Source organism: Chelonoidis abingdonii, chromosome 15 (assembly GCF_003597395.2).
Source record: "Chelonoidis abingdonii isolate Lonesome George chromosome 15, CheloAbing_2.0, whole genome shotgun sequence".
Lineage (NCBI taxonomy): Eukaryota > Metazoa > Chordata > Testudines > Testudinidae > Chelonoidis > Chelonoidis abingdonii.
In genome coordinates this window covers 55,276,252-55,293,751 of record NC_133783.1, presented here as the reverse complement: position 1 = coordinate 55,293,751, position 17,500 = coordinate 55,276,252, and the positions used below count along the sequence as shown (strand labels likewise).

At 39.9% G+C, this 17,500-nt stretch overlaps 1 protein-coding gene across 38 annotated transcripts in view; it reads left to right on the top strand.

Annotated features, from left to right (window-relative positions):
• TCF7L2 (transcription factor 7 like 2) overlaps positions 1-17,500 on the top strand; it is a 198,123-nt gene that overhangs the window by 156,006 nt on the left and 24,617 nt on the right. For 31 of the 38 annotated variants that reach the window (XM_075072565.1, XM_032793574.2, XM_032793576.2 and 28 more), the window contains 3 exons: positions 10,923-11,055; positions 13,382-13,484; positions 16,360-16,446. In XM_075072565.1, the coding sequence (XP_074928666.1) occupies positions 10,923-11,055; positions 13,382-13,484; positions 16,360-16,446 (323 nt within the window). Of the gene's footprint in view, positions 1-1,267; positions 1,500-10,922; positions 11,056-13,381; positions 13,485-16,359; positions 16,447-17,500 lie in introns of those variants that run through there. The other 7 variants (XM_032793577.2, XM_032793549.2, XM_032793554.2 and 4 more) reach the window with 3 other exon arrangements.

Sequence of the window (17,500 nt, the reverse complement as noted above, 5' to 3'; positions counted from 1 at the left end):
TTTTTAATCCATATTCATTGCAGATTAAGCCACTGCTTAAAAACATACATCACAAAAATAAACCTGGAGCTATTCAAGGTGTCGCTGCATGAAACAGTGTCTTAATTTAAAAAAATAAAAATAAAAAGCAAACTTTGTGTGAGTCATCATACTATATATAGGGAAATAAATGTTTGCAGCTCTTCTTTCTTCGTGTCCACTCCAAAGGTGTAAATCCCACATGATGATGGTAGCTTTCAGTATGTGCAGTGTCTTTTTGCATTAACAATCTCATTCAGTAAGGATGGTGGGTGATGATTTTGTGATTGCAGGTGGTTATATCTCCTTTATGGAGTTTGCTTGCAGAGTGGTTAAACTTCAGTGCAACTTAAAAAAAAATTTAATGAAATTGACCGAAATTACTGTTGGTGAACTGTGGCCACTGTGGATTGCACTTGCTACTCAGCTCAAATTTAGAATACAGTCCTTGCAACTATCCATCTTAGGTGACTATGTATCGGGCAATAATAGTCTATTTGGCGAATTTACAAGATGTCGGGAGACTGTCACTGTTGTTCATTTCACTGATGATATATGGGAATCTTTTTGGTCCTTCCTTAGGGGCAGCTTGTGAAAATACAATAGCTGTGATGAACTTCTTCAGACGCTGAAACTCCAGCAGTACGGAAATCTCCTCTTGCATTTGTCTTCTACAGTGGGGGTCAGTTTAAAAAAAATCTCTAACACTGGAAGGAGGGAGGGGGACGAGAGCTAATGGCAAGGACCTATAAAGGGTCATTTTTGTGTTATATTGACAAGAAAATATAGTTTTTTATTTCATAGCTCTCGTCCTAAGAAATTTGTTTTGAGGTATATGACAATCTTGTAGATAAAGTGACTGCTTGCTACACTTAGCTGATCATGCTCCCTCACGATCGGCCGGTGGTACCTGTACAACCTGAGCTGTAGTAGCATTGTCACTGATTTCCAAGGTAACTGCTTTTTTAGCTGTCCTTAGCAGGCATACCTGAGCAGGAAAATGAGTCTTCCCCTCAACAACCCCCCTCCCTGGCAGGATGGTGAAGTGGTATATTAGAAAATAGAGGAGGTTTTTCTAAATTTTGATATCCACAGCTGACAATTTAGAAATAAGACACTTTTTGCAGCCAACATGACAGTGGATTTTGAGCATTCAGAAAGCACCAGGCCAAATAACTGGAGACATCTTGATCTTTTAAGACAGCTTTTCCAGTACTTTAAGTGAAAGGGTAGGGGGGAGGGAAAGAAAAAAAGAGAGAGAAACGCTGCAAGGAAAATAATACAAAGCCGGAACAATTGGCATCTAGACATTGAAGAAAAAAGTTTTTGAGGTTAAGAGAAGGGAAGACAAAGCTGTTATGTACCCAAGGGATGCAATTTTAGTGGGAATGGAAGATTTGAGTGGTAAAGGAGGAGCGCTTGCCTCTGGGTTCTCTCTATTCCAGCAGTTCGGCTGCTGGCATCTCAATTTGAATTGCTGGGTGAGTAGCACTTTTTTGCATGTATGCGCTTTTCAGTCTTGACCACTGAACTTCTTATGTGACTCTTTTTTGTTCATTCTGGTCCATGCGAGGAGAAAAAGATAAAGCAGAGATCTCAAGCTGTGACCTTTGTTAGATACTTTTTTTACAGTGAGCGTTTTTTGAAGGGGTGGTGGTAGCATGACTTTTCAATGACACTTCGTAATACTGTGATAGTTGCAAAACAATGTGAAGCAAGGCTCTGTCCACATACAAAGCTGTGCAATAATCCAAAGATGGTCTGAGGGTTGTTCCCCCCCCCCCCCCCGTTTTTGTTTTGTGTTTTGGAAAGGGAAAAAATTCCGTTTCTCTTTTTTGGGGAGAGGAGGTTAGGGGTGGAGTGTGTGTGTGTGTTATAAGCTATTGAACAATGTTTAACAACAAGGGGAAAGTATGAATGTATTATGTGTATATTATATACGCAGTAACATATTCACATTGGTAATATGACTTCACCTTATATCTCTCATTTAATTTTTTTTTGTGTTTTTAGTTCAAAGCTTTCAGGAATTCAGTCCTGTTATTTCTTTTCCTGAGAACCCTGAATGTGAAAATTCTTTGTTTTTAACGGAAAAGGTTGATTTGAAGCCTGGCAGGTGTATAACAATTAGGAGTTTTGGAAATGATATTATTCAACACTTGAGGTATAAGAATGAGCCTAAATTTCTTTGGAAAGCATTAAAAATATTTGTGTAGTGGTTTTTAATCCCTTGTTTTTGTTGTATTTGTAAAAGGCATTTACATTTTATAGGAAGGGATTCTTCAAAAACAGCCCGGGCGTGTAAGATGCACATTTTAGGAAGTCCGTATAGAAATGATTCTTCACTCAGTGATGAAAGAAGAAACTTGTTTTTGTTGAACTATAAAACAGAGTAGAATGTACCTTACTGCAGTGTTTCTATATTCGTAATCAAAAGAACTCCATCACTTGTTTTCTCATATTAGTATATATTATAAAAAGTACACCAGCCAATTTAACCAGTTGTATGTTCTCCTTAATTATACATGAGAGAGAGAAATTATACAGTTAGTGTTTTTAGAAAGCAGCCCAGTTTCACAGGAAGTTTTCTTTTCCTGTCTGCTGTATTGTCACTATCTTTAGGAAGAGGGAGTTATTTTATGCCTTTGGAGTAGAGGCGGTGATGACTTTCCCTTGATAGTGGATTTATTGCCTTTTCTTCTACAAAGTCTTGATGTGGTGAAGTGTTGCAAAGGTGTGTATTCTCTTCCAGTGGTGAAAATGATAGTTATTCATATCTTTCACAACACAATTTCTGTGAGACTAGTGAAAAAGCCCTTTGGCTTGTATTTTTAGGGAAAGCTCTCATTGGGGTTTGGGCGAAAGGCCTGAGAGTTCTGTATAAATTAATTTCTTTCCTTCTACGATGTTTTAGAGTGTGTTCGAATTCGAACATACTTGGCCCAACACACATTTATGTAACCGTTTAGTGTCTTAAAAATAATTGATCGGAGCTTAATTTCAGGCCATTTTTCTGACTCCTTTGTTTTCTTGCATTGCATAAAATTTTTAGCACATAAGCAATGATCACAGTTAAAACTGGAAGTGTTCTGAAGATGAAGTTTTGTCACTTGGTACAGTCAGATATTATCATTAAATAATGCTGTGTGTTGGATCCACAGTGCAGTACATCATGATCTGTGAATTCTGTATTTTGAAAGAAATATGACGTCACATTTATTTAATTCATCTTTATCTGCATTAATGCTTTAATCATTTGGTATTAGTGAAATAGTCAAAAATGCATGAGGATACATACACAAGTCCTTCCATTTATTTTAAGAAAGTTACTGGGCTTTTTAAGATAAAACCTACATTCTGGCTGTCACTTTAGATACAAGTAACTGATCTCTATACAAAATCAATGTAGTGATTTCTCCTGCAGCATATGCCTAGTGTTGAAATATGTGTGATTTATACGTAAGAGGTGAAACTTCATATGATGTGGCAGTTACAGGGACACAGTACTATGCGGTGGGTAAAAGCTTAATCACTGTACTGTTGGAACTGTTATGTTAAAAGTTATTCGTGCTAAGTAAATATTTGCATGATCACCCATTTGTTTAGTCCCTTCTACCTCCTCTCCACCTTTTCTGAATTCTGATCCATAGATTTCTTTTCTCTCCCCTTTTCATCCTTAAATTAGGATCTGTGTTTTTCCTCTCTTATGCCTGTTTCAATTTCATTAGCCTCTGTGATTCACATTTCCTCCTGTTCCGGCCCTTATGCTATTCCTTTTCTTTGCTCACTGTTAAAGTGGATCGTGTCTATTTGGGAATCAACTACGGTATTTGAAAAGGGTGAAGAATATTTGCCACGTTGGGAAAGGAACAATGTATCCTCTTTCTCTCATGCTAAGATACAAGAAATGGTCTTTGGTTTAAAGGTTTTTAGTATGTTCAGCTGCCTCAAACTTCAGGAAACCAAGCATCTAGCCAGTGGCGCTCATATTGGAAATCTTCTTGTTTACCTAATTGGTTCTAATTTTGTGATGCAGTAACATAATGGTAAGAGAAATCTGGATTTGTGTAGGCCACGACTCACTTACACGGGGGTGGCTGATTTGTTCAAGTGTTGTAAAGATTTGGTAGAAGAAATGAAACCGAAGGCTTTCTCTTCTATTGATAAAAAATTGCAAATGTGCGAGACAAAAATTGACTTTAATAAACTTTATGGGAAGCAGTTTTTGAAGGACCTCTAAAGGTTCTACTCTGTGTCTGAACAGGCGCTTTTCTCTCCTGACCTGGCATTACTGTAACTCCACATGGCCCAGGAACTATAGCAGTCTTTACCTTTTAAAAGCCCAAGTATCATTTTTTCATTCTCTTTTTTTTTTGACTTCTGTGAAAGGAAAATTAGCATCCCAGCCAGCTTTAAAAGTGAGATCAGCACTACAGTTCTTCTTTTAATAATAATAATAATAATAATAATAATAAATATAAATAAATAAATAAAGGCTTTATTAATATTTTTAATTGTTCTGTATAATACATAACAAGCAGTAGGTAGGCATGCAAGGTCTGGTTTCCTTTCTTTTAAACTAGCCACTTTGTAATTGTCACCAGTTTGGTTTCCTTTTTGCGAATTTAAGTGGAAATTTCCTGCGAATCTTAAAGATTCCCCCTCACCCCCCACCTTCCTTTCAATGCCTCTTCCTATAGGAAGAATGCAGAAAATGTTGAGTGTGGAGGGGTTAGTGAACATGTGATGCTTCAAAACTCAGAGAGGAGTTCAAAAGGAAAAAAGAATTCATTTTTCTTAAGTGACTCGCGGAGCGTTACAAGCCAGGAAGCTGTCTTTGTGTTTGTTTGAGAAATTCGGGGTAGGCTAGATTTTGGAAAGCTGGCTGGTTTGTGCTGTAGCAGGTAGTCCCTTGTTTGGAATAATTCTGCAGCTCCGAAGAAGCCATTGAAATAGAGAGAGGGAGAGAGAGAGAGAGAGGAAGCAGTTAGAAGTGCAAGAGTGTTTGTGGTTTGGGGGGAAGGGGGTTGGGTTTTGTCAAGCGCTGTCTGTGGGGGGTATTGTCCCTACACATGGTTGTCTGTGCTTCTGTCATCATTTGTGTGAAGGAAGAAAATGAGCCTTTTTTAGTGGGGAGAGTTCTGATTATCAATAGAGGCCTTGTCCTCTGTTACAATAGGCAGTTAGCTTAGGACAGGACCTTAGGCAGAAATGAGCTACGTTAAACTGCGAAAGGGCTCAGGCAACTGTATTTGCTATAATGGGGCAAGGGGAAGTAGATTTCAGGAGCACATGCTTAGTCAGGTGTGAAAACATTCTTTAAAAAAAAAAAAAAAAAGAAAGAAAGAAACATTCCAAGTCCAGTTAGTAGCCTAAGCAGAATTGACTTAAATCTTTATTCCTAAAGGAAATTCTCCATCTGTGTTGTTTTTGGGGGTTTTTTTTAATCTTAGTTTAGTGTGTGTGTGTGTGTGTGTGTGTGTGTGTGTGTTTTGTTTTGTTTGAAATCAGTCTGAATTATTGATGTTAAGGCACTTTGGGTTTGATGTTACCTTGTGAAAGTTAACAGTGCCCAGCAAGAGCTGTTACTTGATCATTTTGAAGAAGATGGGGAAGAAGGCAGTAGCAGTTGTCTACAGGTGGTCTGATTTGTTGGGCACGCTGAAATCCTGGGAGAATTTTTCTGTTGATCTAGTTTCCTGATAAAAAGATCACCCTTATGTAAGACCAATCAGAGATCAACCTTTAGAAAAGACAGTTCTTTACTCTTTAACTGGCTCTCTGCAGCTGTTAACTTCTGTTAATGTTTTACTGGTTGCAACCAGCATAGCTATAACAGCAGCACCTGGAGAACGCTCAGGCGACCAGGTATACACCTATTTTTGATGTAAACTGGTCCTGAATAAGTACCCTTAGCTGGCGGAGAGAGAGCAGTCCCTGGGAGGGCCACGTAATTCAAGACCACTGTAGATCTTCTGCATCCACCCTGCGGAGGGGAGAAGACTGACAAACCCTCTTCTGTGCTGCTTTTGTTTTATTGTACTAGGCTCATAAAGGCACTTTCAGACCCCATCTTTCTTCTGCAGAAAGGGAAAGCAATAGGGGTGTATTAAAGAGCAGGACATGGCAAAAAAGACAGGCAGAGCTATAGCTCCATTTGTTTTCACTATCTGTTGATTAATAGGTTTAGAGGTGAATGGCAAGCTTTCATTCCTCTTAGGTCACCCACAGTGGAGGAAGAGTGGGGGGTCTTGGATATAAGTGCCTAATCAATCTTTCACTTGCCACGTTCCAAATTATGAACGCTATAGGGGGTGGGTAGGAGTGTCTAGGATGGTGGCAGAACATCTCCTGCAGGCTAGCAGAACTTGACGCTTTAAGAACACTTGAAAGGTTAGGGGTCAGCCAAGGAGATCTTTCCCCACGCTGTAGTCACAGGAACTGTGTGTATAGAATGGAAAGGTTTTAAGCTTTGCTTCTTGCAGAAAGCGCCTTTTGCCCTCCATCGTTAGCTATTCAATGTATAATTACAGGTATTGACTAAGAAAACAAGGGAGATTCAACATTAGAGTGCCTGGCTTGGTAGTTAGGCCAAGAAAGGCTTCTACATCAAACAATGTAACAGCTACAGTCCAAGTTCCTTAGTGTCTTAAGGAATTTTCTGTGTTTTTGTATTTTTTTGTGTATCCGTTTTTACAGATCCCATATTAACCTGGCACAATAGTTGTCCTGTTTTCTGTTCTATACTTTTCTCTGTGTTCATGTTAACATTACTTTGAATATATACCAAGTTTTAATCACCTGAGTCAAACTATGCCCTGATATACAAGAATTACAGTAACAGAAACTTCCTATTATACGTTTTTATTTTCACTACTCCAGTAAAATGAACAAAGTGTGATTATTATGTTCTCAGTCGAGCAGGCAAGGATTAGAGGGTTGGGTGTTTTTAGTGACTGAGGAGGTATTAATCATTATACAGCTTATATTAGATTCTTCAATAGATTGAAAATATTAATTGGAGGGATGTGTTACCTTCATGGCAGACGGTTCTACACACATATATAGATAGCTCTTTCATTTTAATGTTGTTACCATGCAGCAAAGAGTAATGCACAGTGGTTTCACACGCAATTGCCAGCAATTTTCACCGAAATTATTCAGTTTATTTTTGGGGGCACCTGTCGGCATTTAATGCACACCCATTTTAACATCCCCACACCCTGCATGTCTCCCCAATCCACTTCAGTACACAATTCAGCTTTTATTTTTAATACAGAAGGTTCAGTTATGGTTTGAGTCATCTTTGGTTATGCATTTCCAAAACCATTATCAGATTCCTGTGTAGAAATTTAGTTGTTGATTCCACATGGGTCTAATTTCTCTTTCCTGCATCAGGCATAGCCAGTCAAGAAAAACAAACTTGTGATGTAATTTGTATTTTGTCCTCTTCCCCACTTCAATCCAAAGCACTAAATACCTTGCTTCAGAAGAACGGGGGAGGAGGGGCTTCGTAGCAGGGTCCTTGGAACGCTGTAGATGTGTATATAGGGGTTTTTTCCTGCTGTTGCGTACATTGTTGCTAATCTGTGTGTGGTGGTACAGCTCCACTTTTCACATATGTCAGACCATGAATGTGATGTTTAAAGTTGCTGTTTCCAGAAAAGAAATTCCATTTTCTCAGAATGGCTTTTATCTTATATCTTAAACTCTCCTGGGCAGAGTAGTAGAAAATACACTACAGAGAGCAATCATGCACTGACAAGAGGGAATGGGCTAAAATGATCTAGTAGGTCCTTACTATCTGAAACTTTTATGATACACGTGGTTATTGCCATTGGGGAGTGTTAGGGACAGCACTTGTGACTCAGGCAAGGCTCCCATTGACTTCAATGAGAGCAGCAAGTTCAACATTAAACCTGCCCTGGCCCACAAACATTATCCTGTCTTGTTCTGTTTTTCAAGGACGCTTATTTAATATAGTTCAGTAATGTTGCTTTTAAAGGCTAGCTTGTTTAGTTGGTTTATGCATAACTGGCAGTTCTTCTAAACCATTCATCCCTTCCTCTTGCAAATTATTGGCTGTCTTCACACTGAGGGAAGAACTCTCTCCCTTCTTTTTTGGTCTGCTAAATTCAGAATATTAAATATAATACAAATGCAGAGATATCTAGGTTGGCTGTAGTGTAGTGATACAGTTCCGATGTTACTTGAAGACAGACACTGATTGGTGGTTGGTTGGTTGTTTTTTATTTTTTATTTTATTTTTTTTGCCTTGTTTAAGATGCAACTGTAATTTCCCCATCCTCCCCAAATCCGCTCCTCCCTGTCCCCTGCCTCCTCCAGCATGATCATAGGGCTGGGAAAAGCCAAAGGCCCAGATCCTATAAACCCATAGTCACATATGTCGTCCCTTTGACTTAAGAGGGAACCCGAGGGAACCCAGTTGCATGAATGAAATCTGTTCACCTGAGGCAAGGTTTGCAGGCTCAAGCTCTGACTTCTGTTCTTTGTTGGCAAAGTGTTAAGTAAAATGATAATTTGTCTCTTCATGCTTGACTCACGCCATTTTGCAGCGGTGTTGCATGGGCTCTTGGAACATCAAAGCAGTGGGTGGTGGTTTCACACAGTTTACATGCACTGTCAGAGCCAGGCCACCACAGTATGCAAAGCCAACGTTATTCTAAATGTTGTTGTTTTTGTCAGTTTGTCTGACCCTCCAAAGTTGTTTCTTCAGTAATTTTTTTTTTTAATTAATCAACTTGGGTTGTTTAGTGGTTTGTATCAAAAAATTAACCTTCTGTAAAAGCCATACCTTATTTTGTTAGCATACTGGGATCTGGCTGAATGCTTTTACAACCTGTTATCTAGCAGTGCCCTTCCAGTTGCTCCTCTGTGCCACTCTTACCAGCCGCACCACGTGTTACCCAAAAATAAAGATTCACAAATCTCTTGGCCAGTGATTCCCTCTTGTCAGGAATTATAATTCTTTGTGATCCGTAGTTTTCAGACTTTTGCTTTGCACAAAATATCACATGGTGCTGCATGGAGAAGCCCAGTAGTTTGGACAATGTCTGTCTCTTTGGACAATACCTAATATGACTTATTTGGCCAAAGTTTTCAGTATTGCCAGACTTCCCCAGGATAGTTCACTCTTAAGAACACACAACTTTGTTAGGCTTTTTCAATTGACTTTTTTCACGTAAGGGGCCAAATCCAGCCCTCCGATGCCCTGGCATAAATGCACAGTAATTGTTGTGGTCAGCATTGTAGTCTGTATGACACGCCTATGATCCTGTGAGCACAATACACTGGAATTGGCAGCACTGGATTTCACATACTAGCCATGATCTATGTCACACAGCTACTATTGGGCATGTGCTACTGCGTGAAGAGATTAAAAAATAAATAAAAACAAAGCAAAAGTTATGGAAAATAGCTCACAAATTATCATTTGAGTCTGTCCCCAATAGAAGATAACATTAGACATGAACCTGCATTTGAAAGGTGTGGTACTTTTCAAAAATTCAGTATGCTTTTTTCCCCTCCTCCTGTAGAAATTATCACCCTTTTAACAAAAGTTGAGAATAAAAATAAATGTGCTTTTAAGAGAGGCACAGAATGATCAGACTGAGCACGAGTAGTATTTTAATACAGCGCTGGGGGAAAATATCTGCTTGACAACTTGTACCGGCAAGTTTCAGTCCTTTGAATTCTAGTGCCCTTCAGGAAAGGGGATTAGAATGAAAACGCTGACAGACCCTGAACTGTAGTGGCGCTAGTGGGCGCTGCTGAAGTATCACTTCTTTCTTTTAATGTGGTTCCTTTTGCTTGATGTTAATGCAAGCTGTTCCTTACTTAAAGTAATAAAAGGAAATGAAGACACATTCTAAAATGAAACTTGACTCTAATCCATTCATCATCTAATACTAGCCTCTTTATCTTTGCTGGTACCTAATCTGGTTAAATGTCCCTGTTGTAGGATTTTAGTGAAAATCCTCTGTGGGGAATAGGGTTTTTTGCAATTGGATTACTTGCAATAAATGGTCCAGTAGTTCACTTGTTTCAGCTTAATTTTTTCTTTGTGATCTTGTAAGGGTAAGTTACAGTTCAACCCGCTCTTTCTTTCTCTCTGTATTTCTTTCTTCAGGAAAAAAAAGAAAGAGAATAATTTTGCCACTTATGAAAACATTAGAAAAATCTCATGATATATATCTGCATGACTTCTGTGGTTTTTATTTCTTTTTGGCCAAGTGACTTTTTCATTTCAACGTCTGTATCTACATTCCTGCCGTTATTTCAAAATCTGCATGTTTTAGTAGCACAATTCATCAGTATCCGGTTAGCGGATTAGTGCTGTCTGTTGAATTGATAATTAATCAGGTCTCTTATAATATGCATAAAATATGCAGGTGTTCATCTGGCGGTTTAGTGCTGCCCGATGAAGGGAATACTCCAAAATTATGAGGACTTTTTATGCAGCCTCTTTATAAAAAAAGTGTAAAATGTAGACTGGTAGCTGGGAGAGAAGAGAAAGACCTTCAGGTCACTAAGCATTTGGGTCTCTTGCTAATTAAAGTGGGGGAGTCCGTCAGCAGCTCACTGAAGAGCTTGCATGCATCACAGAGGTGAAGCGTGAGGAGTCGTAAGAAAAAAATCTGCTGCCCCAATAGGGAGCACAAAGGGTCAAAAAGAATAAAGAAAGATTCTTATCCATTTACTTGTGAACAGGATGGGGGGTGGGGGGGAAATTGCCCCAGAAACACGGAGAGAAAACATAAGAATCGTGTTACAACTCTTGGCAACATACATTTCTTTAGATAATTCCCAAGGCTTTAGGGGGGATGAGTGTGCAGCATCGTTAACAAAGGGTGTTCCCCTACATCCTCTTTTTCTTTTGACAGTCTAACAAAGTGCCAGTTGTGCAGCATCCGCACCATGTACACCCTCTCACGCCGCTTATCACGTACAGCAATGAGCATTTCACACCAGGAAACCCTCCTCCACATTTACCAGCCGACGTAGATCCAAAAACAGGTAGGTGAGGAGTCTGGTTGTGAGGGGGTTGGAGAAAGTTGTCTCTGTGGTTTGTTTCGAGGGATGAATTTCCCATGCTGCAGTGGCAAACGGTTGTGAAATATACTGAGAGAATCCAATTTGCTTTTGAATCACTCTCCTAAATTAGTGAGGCTTTAGATCTAAACCTGTTGGGCTAAGTTTTCATAAAAAGCCCAAGAAGCTGCACATGGAACGCTGGGCCTTCAGTCATCTAAGCCTGTATTTCTGTGCAGCAGAGGTGGAGCAAATAATACACATTTAGATCTCTGCCTGATTTGCCGGAGCAACCCAAGGAGTTAAACATGTTCATTCTGTGATCTGCACTTACAAAATTGCAGCTGGAATTTTAAAGGTGGTAGGTCGCAGTCAGTTTCAAAATGAATCTCTCTGATTCCCCAAAACCCATTGTTTCTGTGTCAGAGGTTCAGCCATTTTTCTCTTATAATGTTGAATTTCCATCCACCCGCACTGCTTTAGTTCCATCTGCACACTTGCAACTTTTTTCCCCCAAATGTAAGTCTACCCAAGTCTCATTTCACCCTGAAGAGCAATCTTCTTGAATATAGAGCAATATAAAACCCTGCCTAGATTTACTGGTCTTAGCAGAATAGAATTTACATGTTGTTATTCTAACTTTAAAAAAGGGGGTCTGTGTTTAACAGGTGGCCCCACAGATGTCATATAGGATATGTCTATACTCCAGTTAAACACTCACCGCTGGCCCATGTCAGCTGATTTCGGCCCAGTGGGCTTAGGCCATGGGGCTATAAAACTGCAGTGTAGACATTCGGGGTCGGGCTGGAACCTGGGCTCTGAGACCCCACAAGGCTGGCAGGTCCCAGAGCCCAGGCTCCAGTCTCAACCCAAATATCTACACTGCAGTTTTACAGCCCCAGAGCCTGCGTCCCACAAGCCGGAGTCAGCTAACCCCGGCCAGCCGTGAGTGTTTTACTGCGTGTCCTGATACCGATAGTGTCAGTCTTCGTTTCTTCAGCCTTCATAGAGTTCTCAGTAGCAGTGTTTTGTTGTTGTTAACCCAAATCCCTGCTCGTTAATTAGAAGGCATATTTGAAACAGTGAATACGTGTTAGAGTTTGTCGAAAGAATTGCTCTATCATATGCAGATAAATTATCTAAACCCCAGCTTGTGAATGAACTGGTACACTATTAACTGTTGTTCACTTTACACACCGCAGCTGGGGCTTCCTTTTAATTGTACTTAATGCTAACTTTGCATGGCTTAAAAGGAGCCGTCTAGCCATCCCTGTAAAGTGAATGGCATAGTCAACCACTCATTTAAATAATGGCAGTACAGGGAATAGCTTTTAAATGGTTATCGTAAAACATATGATTAACGTCTGCAGACTGTTTACTTTTCTTCTGTGAACATTCTTTCAAGTGTGCAAATAGCTCACTGTATGGTTAAAGCTCAGTTAATCTGTTTGGTTTTTGTAATGGAGAAAATGCAGCGTCTGCATGAAAATGTCACACAGGGAGATTTAATTTAGAGATTAAAAGCTTCCTGGGTGATTTAAAAAAATACTTTTCAGCCATGAATGCAGTGCCCCTTCCTTTTAATGCTCTCTGTTTTAATTCTGCTTCTGCCATACTATTTGAAGGTCCCAGTCCTATAATCATTACCTGCGGAAGTCCCATTGACTCCAAAGGTAAGGGTTGCAAGATCAGACCTTATATTTGGAGCTGAATTCCTTTAGCTGTGAATATGCGGAGCAACAGGACTAAAATATCCCCACGCCTCTTCTTTTTATCAAGCACTATCAGGACTCTGTCTTCTCATCTTCAAGATTTTAGGGTAGAGTGGAGACACAAAACCAAATGCCTCATGCTCACCCAAAAGTGGGAACTGCTTAGAAATATAATGGTTTATTTTGGAGGTTTACTCGGAATGGGGCACAAGGAGGGGAGTGGCTGGGGGCTCCATCCTTTCAGGCCTCTCAGAGAAAAATCCTGAGTGATTGTGGGAGGGGACCATCTTTTTTGTTCTATTTGTACAGCACCTAGCGCAGTGAGGTCCGGGTCTCTGATGGGACTGTAAGGACTACTGTAATACAAATAATTAATAATGGTCTTTGGTGGCAGGGTCTAGAGGATCAAACCTCCCCTGTCGTTTGATGGATCTCATTTACTTACACTATAAAGTGGCCCATTCTGGCAACTGCAGGTTAAGGCAGTGGGCCAAAATCACTAGCATAACCACGGCATTGAAACCTATATGATTTTTCTACCCCCTTTTATTTCCTTTCCTGACCCAATATTTATGCCATTTCACTTTCCTCTTCCCTAGGAATTCCAAGGCCTCCGCATCCTCCGGATATATCTCCTTATTATCCGTTATCACCAGGCACTGTAGGGCAAATCCCCCATCCGCTAGGATGGTTAGTACCACAGTAAGGAGTTCCAATTTTTTATTTCCATTTTGGGTTTTTGACATGTCTAATTTTTAATGTAAAAATAAGTGTGTATATGTACTGAGATAAGTGTATTTGCCAGCTGCCACTTTATGATGTGGGTGAATTGATAACTGCTCAATTAAGATTAAATAAACCTGGGGCTCTGATATCAGGTCATATGGTATTAAGCAAACATGCGCACTCAGGCATCACTACACATATATATTGTCTTTAGCCAACCGATGGCCCGTGAGGCATAAATTCGTAGCCCCCCTGTTAAAACTCTTTATAAATACATCTTTGCTGGATGTCTCATTTTTCACAGTCCCTGAGTTTGATTTTGTGGTGGCTGATGATGGTTTTAGTGGTGTGGGTTTTTTTTAAATGTCGTCACCATTAATGTAACTCTGTAATTACAACTACATTGCTCTTCTACGCTATGAGTCCCTGTTTTCCATGTGGGGATGGACAGAGTTTATGTTGGCTGGTGAAATGGGTGACATCTGGTTGAAAAGGTAGCAACTTAGGAGTGAATTTTTATTAAAGACAAGAAAAATGAATTAGTTCAGATTAAAGATGGCCAAAAAAACCCAAAACCCACCCACGGGGAATGTCCATTTGTTTATTTTTTGCACATGTAGAACTTGTAGGGAATGGGAGTCCCTCAGATAAAATGCTGTGAGTCATTAGTACCTGCTGCCTCTATGTTGCCATCTCTGAAATGGGTTTATAATACCTCCTTGCCCCACAGTTTAGTTGATTATTGTTTGTAAAATGCACTGAGGTCCTGGAAGAAAAGAGTCTCTGCATTACAGTATATTTTTTTATTGCCGTAAGATGTGTTATTCACAAATAAAGGATATTTCAGGCCTCACTGATATTGGGAATCTCAGGCTGAGTTTCCCAAGGGCATGAGTGCTGCATTATGCTCTAGATTATTTGCTCTAGCCACATAGGATGAAGTTCACCTGTCTTTGAGGAAATGGGATATATATAAGGAACTGAGTAAGGGGTAGAGGCCATAAAATTCATACATACACCCAGACCTGAGGACATGAATTGCAGGTGGAGTGTAGTTCTTCCATGATCTCTATACCAGCTATGAGGAGTCCCTGGTCCCTGGATATGCATATGTGGATTCAGGGAGACCTTGACATGACCTGGCCTCAGTGATCCCTCCTCAGAAGCCCACATGAGAGGTTGTTTCACACGCTTCCCCTCCTCACAGGGTTATGGTGCTTGGCGCTTACAGGGCATGAAGGGGTCTTCTCACTATAAAGAAGAGGGGTTGAAGTTCACCCTTGTGCTGGCCCTGTCCAAAGGGGTGAATTTCACCAGAAATGCACAGCTCTAGCAGAAACAGAAACACAAGGCTTTGTTCTATCTAAACTAAATCTCTGTATGTATGTGGCGATTTCTCTCTTGCTCAATAAGCCAGCTTACCTTTAGGATGCAGGCCCCACACTCGTATGCACTGGCCTTTTTTCTCACAGTGGCTAGTCCATCCAACCTGTATTGTTCTCAGGCATCACTTGAGTCTTGTGAAATAGTTGTTTATTTTAATGGAAGAGGTTTGTACAATAAAGAAGATGACACTCCTGACATATAAAATAAATACACTCAGCTTGTGACCGAATACTGAAAAAGTTAAAGTGAGGGAGTAATGGATAGAAGTCCCCTCATCTCTTAGCCATGGCCAGGTGTCCCTTTTTTTCTCCCTTCCAGTGGAGCCTTATTGTGTCTTGGCATTTTGTGGACATACATGTCACCTTTGGGCGTTAGATCATGTCTGCCATATGCAGGTGCTTATAATCACAGCATGTGGTGGCCAGTTTCCTAATGCACGTGGAAACACTCACCTGCATGTCAGCTAGGAGGCTTACAACCCAAATCTTCAATTTACCCTGCTGTATTTATTTACCTACTCACAATTTTTACGTTATTTTTGTGGGACCTTTGTTGTGGGTTGATACCAATAATCCCATCATTTTTAAAAACCAAATCCTTTTTTAGTTTAAACAATAATACAAACATCCAGCAAAAGTAGAGAAGGGTTTTTATTTTAACTGCTCTACCTTTTTTGTTTCACAATCAGCTACTGGACCCACCTATCCTAAACTGGCCTGGTTATCTCAAATGGGTTATGCTTAAAAAACAAAACAAAAGGAGTATCCTACCAGCAGAGCTGATATCTATTTGAAGGACAGATAAAAAGAACCAGCCAGCACAGACAAATCTCAATCAGAAAAAGTTGTGTGTCTTTCATGAGGATGCTGTTTTGCATGTTGCTGTATTTTTTAATTATTGTAATGAGGTGTGATTGTCTATTGGTTACCCACAATACTTCTTGGGGACTCTCCCCCGGTAACTCTTGTCAACACTTGTTAATCTGACAAAAGGCTACAAATTAAGCTCTGTTAATTTAATGTTTTCTCACTGAGATCTAAATACCGAAAGAGGCCCAAAGCGCAACTGAAGTCCTTTGATTCACTGTACTTTATTTTGGTATAAATTTACATTCATTATTGTTTTCCTTTGGATGTGTAGCCCTCAATTAGTGTGATGGCTCCATTAAAGCAAGCGAGACTTCGCCTTTAATTATTACAACAAAACACCTAGTTTCAGCTTGGGGAGAGGGTCTCTGTTGACATAAGCAGAGGTTATAAAATTTAATTAGCCATTCCTATCAGATTTATGGCATTCAAATTGTTCTGTGTTTCTTTCCTTTGATCCTTGCTGTACAATCCCCAAGATTTTTGTTCTGATCAAATGAGAATAAAGCTTACTGTGCAGAGAGAAGGTTTTGTTTTTTGTTTTTTTTTTAAAACCTTTTTTTCTTTCTCTCACTATTTTTTCCCCTTCTTCTTTCCAGGCAAGGTCAACCAGTTTACCCAATCACAACAGGGGGATTCCGGCATCCCTACCCAACAGCTCTGACTGTCAATGCTTCCATGTCAAGGTGAGTTCAAAGTACTGAGGTCCTGAATCAAGGGCAAATGTAACTCCTGTTAACATTCTCTGTAGAGAAGTGTGTTTCATCTAGAAAATGCATTTCTGGAAGCATTTAGTTAAGCAGTCATTTCCAGTTTGCAGAAAACAGAATTGTCCCATCTGATGAGAGAGGGAGTCACAACACAGCCATTGAACTTCAAAGTTTGGGAAGTGGAGACTGTGTTTTTTGAAGCCAACTAATTGAAAAATATAGTAGTCCATGACATTGAAAAAGCAAGAAGTCCTGACATGTTTTGCTTTCTCAGTGGCTATCATCCAGAGCAGTGCTCTGTGTAAGAAAGGGGAGAGTGCGGGTGTATTATTGTTATTCAGGCTGAGTTGGAAGGAAGGTTATTGTGCTTTTTCCCCATTCCAGAGCTCAAAACACTAGTAGTCAACATAAAAGTATCTCCCTGACCCTCTAAAGCTTTAGAAGTATATACTTCTCCCCCTCCCTATCTCCAATTAATTCCAGCTAATTTTCCAGGGGCTGCTAGTTTTATTTACAAACTGGTTGGCAGCACTATGTTTAAGTAATCACTAATTGCTCCTAATGATAGTTTTATTTTCTGTTCATCTGATTTTCAGTCTGCTTAATTAAATCGGTGGAGGTTTAGACTTTCCTGATGGGCTGAAACAGCTAATCCATTTTGATGATGGCACATAATTAAATTAGCATGCATTACATAGCAAGGTTCCACATCTCTTTCCCTCGCTCCCCCCTCGCCTACATCTCTGCAGTTAATACATGCAGGTTACAGTACAGAGGAAGGTTTGAGTAGAGACTGGTAACTCCTACCTTAAGTAACAGAAACCTGTAGCCAGGGCTGGAGAGTGAGTGGGGAAACACTTGGTATGTGTTAAAGAAATAAATAAACTTGATAACAGAACGTTCACTTGTTGATACAGTGAATAAAAAGAGACGCCTGAAAACCTAAATTTGTATAAAAGGGCCCAGTGCAGATAGAGATCCAGGGCTGTGGAAAAGCTGCAAATTAAGTGACAATTCCCATTTAGTCTTT